The following is an 8,504-nucleotide window of genomic DNA, read 5'->3' as shown; positions in this document are numbered from 1 at the left end:
CAACAACTCGAAAAAGCGTGAAAAGTAGGCGGGACAACCAATGGTGGGGTAAGGGGTCATGTCATGTCAGCACTTGTTGCTTCAAGGAGGTGCACACCACCATAAAAACACCCCAATGAGATGATTCTTGTCCTCAATATGGCTAGGTATCCCCTAAGCTAATACAAGGTAATAGGGTTAAATAAAGAAAGGGTGAGGGGTGGGGAAACCAACCATGGTGGTGGCCTTTCATGATGTGTCCCCATTGTCCATGTTCCAAAGTGAAACCCACTATTTTAACGTGGGCTCTGAAAACCGGGGATAAAGGGTGGGTTGTGTGTGAGGGAACAGATAACGTCTCCATTCTAGGGTGCTTCACACACAAAAACACACACAATTCACTTGGTAGAGAGAGATATATATATATTAATCGAGAGAGAGAGATATATATATATATTAATTGAGAGAGAGAGAATGGTGTTAGCATCGGGTATGATTGATGATTGATGGATTGATTGTGGGATGAAATCAGGGCCTTTGTTCCACTGGGACCTTTGTGAAGAGTAAAAGTGTGGGTTGGCAGCGAAGGGACAGCCCCCCACCCCCCTTCTCCCCCCTCTCTTGTCTTCCTCTCTCTCTCTCTCTCTCTCACACACACACACACACACACACAGATTTGTGTGTGCGCCCATGACCTTAATTCTACTCTTTGCCTTCCTTGGCTTTGCCTTCGCCTTCGCAACCAGATGATGATGTGGAGTTTTGATCATGAAATGAATCGCTTCAGAGGATGATGAAGTCTTTTGACAGCAACAGAAACGGCAACAGGCAGGCTTTTTTGTGAGAGCCCAAGATGCTGCAGCAACCCTCGGAATTCATGATGTACAGGAAATTGCCCCTCGATCTCAACAAGCACACACTCGACCTCAACAGCTATCAGCAGGATTTCAACGACATTGGCCTGCTGCAAGCCCAGAGAGCGGCAGCCCATGCCATCTTCTTTGAGGCCTGCACAACAACAGGACCCACGCCATCGCCCAATTGGGGCGTCCATGGCATGTATGACCCATTTCTCCAACATCATCATCATCATCATCATCATCATCAGCAGCAGCATCAATATTTCCCCCCCATGGCGTCTGTTGCTGCTGCTGGGTTCTGGCAGCAGCAGGCTAGGAATTGCTGGTTTCCCAACTGGCAAGAGCTCTTCCAGGGCTTCTTGGTAGCGCGGGAGGGGCAGCACAAACAGGCCATCGCAGCTGGCTTCCAGCAGCAGCAGCAAGGTGGTGTTGCAGGAGCCCAACAAACCCACCATCCTGACGCTCCATTACCCCGTTCTGGCGCCCAATCACTGCATCCGGGCTCCCATGCTGCCGCCCAATCACCCCATCCTGGCGCCCGATTGCTTTATTCTAACGCCGAATTACCCCATCTCGCCGTCCAATCGTCCCATATAGAGAAGATCAAGAGCGAAGATACTCGGATTTCCTGCTCCGATCTCAAAGGCACCTCGTCTCCAACACGAGGCTCCGTCGCCAAGTACATCATCGAATCGCCCCCCTGGTTGCCCCCAGGCTGGATCACTGAAGTCCAAACCCGAAGAACGGGCACCACCGCCGGCACACGAGACAAGGTATGGGCGCCCCTTCTGCGCTGTGTTTACTTCAGATCTCCAAGCCCAAGAAAAGCCAAATCTCCGAGATAATGAAAAGCAGATCTTAAGCTATGGATTAAGATTAGCAAACTCTGCCATTTTGGCCGCCCATTGCCAACATTGTGCTCTGCAATTTGGGCGTGCATGATGGCGTTTGTGAGCCGTGGGCTCTGCGATGTGGGTGCTCATCTAATCCTAGTTCCCCTAAAAGCTTGAGTGTAGCTCCATTGTGCTGGAAGCAGAGAGAGACTAGCAACAACCCATTTCGATTCGGGTGACTTTTGGGCGTTTATGATTTGTTTTTGAAATTATAATGATGGATTTGAAAATGATGATGCTATATAATCCATGATTTTGTTGCCTTTTTTATGGGCAGTATTACAAAGATCTCCTGTCAGGCCGCCGGTTCCGCTCAAGGAATGAGGTCTTCCACTTCCTGGAAACTGGGAAAGGCAGGGTGAGGAAGAGGTACAAGCGCAGGAAGGCCATTGCCTCCTCCTCTGCCAGCCATATTGTTCTTAACAGTTTTGCTCACAAAACGCACTCTCTGGAGGCAGCAAAGCCCTCCCCTAGTCTTCCAGCATGCCAGCCAGTAGGCTTTCTGCTGGGCTCTTTTGTGAACAAGCACCCCAGCAATGTGGGATTCTCACTACCTCCAGTGCCAGCTGTGGCAGAGGAGATGGAGGCCCCAAGCAAACCCCCAACTGCCTTCTCTGCCAGCAGCAGCCAGCCAGCCATCATGCTTGGGCTAAAGAGGCCTCCTGCACAAGAGAGGGCAAAAAGGTTTCCAGTCAAGAAGAAAGCAAAGACCGAATCCCCAAAGAAAGTTGTAGACAAGCAAGCCTCCAGACTATGGCAATGGCTTCAAAAACCAGGTGAGTGAATCCCAAGCCTTTACTTAAAAATGAAGGCAAGTGTTGATACATTCTTTTATCGGTTTTGTAATTAGGAAAAGGCTTTGAAACCCCTTTGTTTTTCTGATCTCACTAGAGTGTGGTTGTGGGCAGTTGCAAGGAACGATGATCAGCCTCAGAAGCCAGAAATGCAGAAGCCGAATGCCAATGCAACAAGCTTTGAGAACAAGGCATCAGAGATGGCAGACCAAAGGACCGTGGAAGAGTTGGGCAGGGGAATACAAGCAGCGCAGAGGACAGTTCAATTGGGCAGGGAAATACAAGCAGCCCAAAGAACAGTGATGCAATTAGGCAAGGAAATGCAAGCAACTGTGGAGAAGTTGGGGAGGGAAATACAAGCAGCCCAAAGGGATGTGGAGCTGGACAGCAACGAGAAATTGTGCCAGGAGGGACACACAGCCCAAAGGGATGTGTCATTGGGCAGTGAAGCAAAAGCTTCCCAAAAGAGCATGAAATCAGGCAGGCAAATGCAAGCAGCCCAAAGTACCAATGATGCAATGGGCAATGTGATTCAAGCAGCCCAGAGAATTGATGGTGCAATGGGCAACGTAATTCAAGCAGCCCAGAGAATTGATGGCGCAATGGGCAATGTAATGCAAGCATCCCAAAGGCTTGATATTGCAATGAGCACTGTAGCACAAGCAGCCGAATGGCCTGTTGTTACAATGGGCAGTGTAGCACAAACAGCCCAAAAGCTTGATGTTACAATGAGCACAAACCAAAGGCCTGATTTTGCAATGGGCTATGCAATCCAAGGAGCCCAAAGGCCTGATGCTGCAATGGGCAGTCCACTACAACCAGCCCAAAAGCCTGTCGTTGCGATGAGCAGTGTAACCCAAGCTGCCCAAAGGTCTGATGTCGCAATGGGCGATGCAACACAGGCATCTCAAATGCCTACTGTTGCAATGGGCGATGCAACACAAGCAGCCCAAAGGCATGTCGTTGCAATGGGCCATGTAACACAGGCAGCCCACATGCCTTTTCTTGCGATGGGCCATGTAATCCAAGCATCCCAAATGCCTGTCGTTGCAATTGGAATGGGCAATGTAGTCCAAAGGGCCGGTGGTGCAATGGTCAATGTAACCCACGCAACCCAACTGAATGTAGTAGAGCTGGGCACAGAAGTGCAAGCAGCCCAGAGGGCTGTAGAAGTGAACAAACAAATAGTGGAGGCAAAGACCAGGCACAGGGACAAGAAGTTCTCTGTTTTGAACCCAAAGCTGGATTTGAGCAGACTAAGCCCGAGTTTGACCAGCCGCCAGAGGGCCAAGGTGGTGCAAAGGATGAAGGCCAGGCATGCAAAAGGGCTTTTGGCCATTCTGGGCAGGCAACTGTGCTGCAAGGCCCTGCGTGAAGGCCGTTATAAGCATGGTTTGAACGTTTAAATGTGGTGAAATCCTCGGCGAGTTTTTGGATCCCCCTCCTCCCTTTCACTTACCAAGCATAGACGCCCGCCCTCCCTCCCTCCCCCCCCATGGCCTCTTGCCTGCATATACACACACCATTACCCCCATCTTCACCCTGGCCAATTGGAGCCAAACTCATTTAATGTCTCAAGAAAGGGGATGAAGCAAGAGAAAAGGGTATCCCTCACACACATCTACACACATGTTTGGGGTGAGATTTTTGAACACGTTACTCTGTACATGAGCTATACGTTCATTGCATCACCACTTTGAGTGACTTACTTTAGGCGCTCAAATTTTTTGTGCTATGGAACGCCATGTGCAAGTGCCAAATTAAGTATATATTTTTTTCCAAAACAAAAACAAAATGTTGATTCTATATTTTCATCAATTGTTGGTGCCATGCTTATAGCTATCCATGGGCCTCCACAATGCCAATGTGTAATGGAAATATATCAGAATTTTATGTATTCAGTGTTGCATGGTTAGCTGCTTTACATCGTTGGGCCTTAACAATGCTAATATGTAATGGAATATGTCCAGCTTCTATGTATCATCATTGTTGCATGCTTAGCTCTATTAAAGGGTTAAAGGTTTATGAGAGCACATACCTAGCATTTTATCTAATATCCCTTTAATGCATCCAAACCTCTCTCAAGTTCCTTTATTCAGCATTGAACGCATCTACAACTTCTAAGGTAGCTTTATCCTCAGCATTGTGGATCACAACATAGCACAGTTGAAGTTGCGTGGTAAATGCATGGCCACCTAGGGTCCCACGAGATGATGATAGACCTAGGGAGGATAAGAATACCATCAAATGCCATGATTGTAAATAAAAAGGCCACTACCACATAAAATGCCCAAAATTAAGAAAGAAGGAAAATAAAAGGGTAGCACTCTTAGAGAGGAAGCATATTTTGGGGAAGAAGAGGAAGTTTTGATGGAAAACATAACTCATAGGACTAGGAGTCACGAAGGAAAAGGATAAGAGGAAGTAGAAGAAAAAGCCAAGAAGAAGATAAGCATAGGAAGAAGTCATTTAGAAGAAAAATTGGGCAATTTGATTTTCCTCTTGGTCAAGGATCTCTTAGTTATGATCTCTTCACAAATCTTAGATAAAATCACATTTGGATAACTTCTTGCACTCTCTTCAAAGCTTAGAAAGGAATGAGGTAAATTGACTAGTACAAGGAAGGCAACGAAAAAGAAGAAGAAGACTATTGGGACACCTATGGCTTAAAAGGTGGACATAGATCTATATAGGAGATGGTGTACCATTGGTAGATGTTATTATTGTTGATCAATCCATTTGCAATGCATACATAGATGGAGGGGCATCCATCAATGTTATGTGAGAAGGCAATGAAGGATGTATATTTGAAATTATCTCCATATCGAATCAAACTTGCTCACAACACTAGAAGTGAAGACCCTAAGAGTGGTTAACTTGGAAGTGGATGTTTGTGGTATTTCTGTGCCTTAAAGTGATTCCTACTAAGCCCAATGTTATGGCTTACTTTATACTTTTGGGAAGGCCATGGCTCCACAAGTTGAAGGCAATTCAAAAGAGAGAAACATGTATTCTTATTACAAGAAGGTGCGCTACAACATTAAGAGCCATCGCAAGGTGGTGGTAAGAGATGAATCTTCAACTTTTGATAGTTCTAAATTAGAGTCAATAGATGATGAGGCAACAAGTGTGATGACTCATAGAACTCCATCTCAGAAGGAGAGGTGGAGGGGTTGTATTTGTTGGTCAAGACCTTAGTATGCATCATGGGACTTTGAAAGAGGTGGAACCTTGGAAGGAGAAGCCAAACAACCTCTGAGGATAGAAATATGAATCACATAAATCTTTGCTAAATGAAATGAGCAACTACTTGATGATTCCTTAATAGGGATGAGTATTTACAAATGATAGATGGATTTCCAAATCTTTTTGCAAAAAGCTATTCCTAGGTACATCATGTTACCTCAGTAGTTACCTTGGTAGATCCTAAAATTGACCTCAAACCTCACAACAAGCCAGTGGTGTAACAGCTGAGCCATTTTGGGAGTGGTGCAAGTAGAAGTGCTCAAGAAAGAGAGACATTTCCAATTGAGGGTTCATAATGGGCTTCTCTAGTGGTGGTTACTCTAAAGAAGGGTTGTTTCTTTAGATTTTTGACACTTGAATGCATATAGAATGCATATAGAAGGAGGGATCACTTTACTTTACTCTTTTAGGATGAGATTGGGTGCTGACAGTTGTGGTTCTTGGGCCCTTGAGCATATGGCCCATTCAAAAGATGGGGATTTAATTTTTTAGGTCTACTCCCTCATTTTTCACAAGGGAATTATTATATTCTTATGGTTACAAATTATCCAACTAGGTGGGTTGAAGCAAAGGCTATAATCACCTCAATAGTAAGGCACTGACTGTGGCATCATTTATCATGGAGTGCATATGTGCTCATTTTGGGTGTTGTCGAAGGTCCTTTAAGAATAAAGTAATTGAATCTTTATTGCAAAGATAAAGAATGATCATGCTATGTCAACTCCGTACTATCCCCAATGCAACGGTTTAGTGGAAAACACTAATGATTTTCTTTATGGATAAGCTAGTGGATGCTAAGACGAGAAGATGGGATGTTCATTCACCGAAAATCCTATGGACTTACAAGACCACACTCACAAGCTCTCTCTCAGTTTCACACACACCTTTCAATGTGGTAGAGGCCATTTTCCTATGGACTTACATGACTAGAAATCCTATAGACTCACAATAGAACCACACTCACAAGCTCTCTCTCTCTCTCTCTCTCGATCTAACACACCTTTCAATGGGGTAGAGGCCATTTTTCCCATAGACCTAGAAATCACCAACCTTCGCACCTCTTTTGTGCATGCATGAATAATGATGAGGCTCGTGTGTTGAATGTCTAGTGCATTTAGAAGTCTTGGATAAGATGTGACTTCAAGGACCTCACAATTTGAAGGCAACACAATAGCTGCATAAGGCAAGGCATGATTGCATGTTGTGACCAAGAAGAAGAACAAGCCAAAGATAAAGAAAGGGATCTTAGTGGTACTTGGTGGTGAGATTTGATGAATGTGTAGAGAAATGGCTAAACAAAAAGCTTCTTCAATGTTGGGAAGGGGAAGCAGAAGCTAAATAATAAAACCTACCTTTTGGAAGATGCAAGTGGTCTCAAGAGGTAGTGGGACGGGCTAAGAGTATTGACTAAAGATGCTTTCTATGGCAAGCAAAACCCCTTGTCATTCATGGGTATGTGCTGGGGGGGAGATGTGACACCAAAAATTAATATCTTTAATTTTTAACTTTTGTATATATTTTGGTGGCTTTGCAATAGAGGTACCAGTGATGTGGAAATAAAAGTGGGTCTTGCTTCTTACATGGCTCACTTATGTATTATTAAAATGTATTGACCTGAAGTCCACGTGTGGAAGGCATCTAGAGGAGTGTGTATAGGTGCATAGTTGAGAAAGATTCTTCTAGAACACCTACATATAGAGAAGGACAATTTTTTCATGTGTAAGTCGAGTCTCCACCTACATGCCACTTAGACTTGGCTATTATCTCATTACAATCTCAAAGTCAAGAAGGCTTCAATTGAATAATTAATGGAATACTTAGCCTAAGAATAAAAGTGATTGTGACATATGGACTCATGGGTGTTTGCAAGTTAGGGGAGTGCACTTTTTAACACTCCTACATAGAGTGGGAAATCAAAAATAGTGGGCACCACAACCTCGATCAAGGTTTCTCGAGCTTTGCCGAGCCTACCTCCTGCTTCTGCGTGGACATCCATGCGAAAGAAGGAGGTAGTGCATGGACATCCACGCACTACCTTGATCGAAGAGACTGGGTATGCTAGAACAATTGTCCATGTAGGGCCCTAACCAAGGTCCTGAGACACACGAGCATGCCACCTCGACTATCCACATCACACCTTGATCTAGGTTTGGTAACACATGTGCATTCCACCTCAATGACATTGTCATACCATACCAAACCTCAATCAAGGTCCGTGCATGGCCCATTCATGCATCACATGCATGGAGTATAATCGCCAACTTAATCGATCCCTTATATCATCTTGGCCTGTCTATGCGTGTGAGTCCTAATGGAAATCTCACGCTATAGCTATGCTCGTGTCTTACGAAACTCATCATCATACCAACTATTATGTGGGGCAGTGCTGCGGGGGGGTGGAAGGGATCATAACATCTAAAACTCTATCTTTATTTACATCTCCCGCAACATCATTTGATAAATCTTCGTCTTCAACAATATTGTCAAGTGCATTGTTTTCAAGATGTGCCAACATATATTTTTCCTCCCATGAAGCTTCACCTTGCATACCAAGCTTCTGACACATAGAATTTGCTTCTATCAAACCCTCTTTTAATGCAGATATAATATTCTCATCAATGCTCACAGTGGTGTAGTCACTTAGATCGGCCAAAGACATGCTAAGTACATGATTCATACCAATCTATATGTTTTCCTGCTTTAAGTGAGCTACTAGAAAACTTAGATTTGAA

At 44.6% G+C, this 8,504-nt stretch overlaps 1 protein-coding gene across 1 annotated transcript; it reads left to right on the top strand.

The window, feature by feature from the left end:
• Positions 1–535: 535 nt before the first annotated feature.
• LOC147604017 (uncharacterized) lies at positions 536–4,423 on the top strand. Its single transcript, XM_086795108.1, has 3 exons — positions 536–1,612; positions 2,010–2,508; positions 2,641–4,423. Exons 1-3 carry the CDS (start codon positions 833–835, stop codon positions 3,930–3,932), a joined length of 2,571 nt encoding a protein of 856 aa, XP_086651234.1. The 5' UTR covers positions 536–832; the 3' UTR covers positions 3,933–4,423.
• The last annotated feature ends 4,081 nt before the right edge of the window (positions 4,424–8,504 follow it).

This window comes from Cibotium barometz, chromosome 62, assembly GCF_041138505.1.
Source record: "Cibotium barometz isolate CiBa-2024 chromosome 62, ASM4113850v1, whole genome shotgun sequence".
NCBI classification, from domain to species: Eukaryota; Viridiplantae; Streptophyta; class Polypodiopsida; order Cyatheales; family Cibotiaceae; genus Cibotium; species Cibotium barometz.
This window is presented reverse-complemented; position numbering and strand designations above follow the sequence as displayed.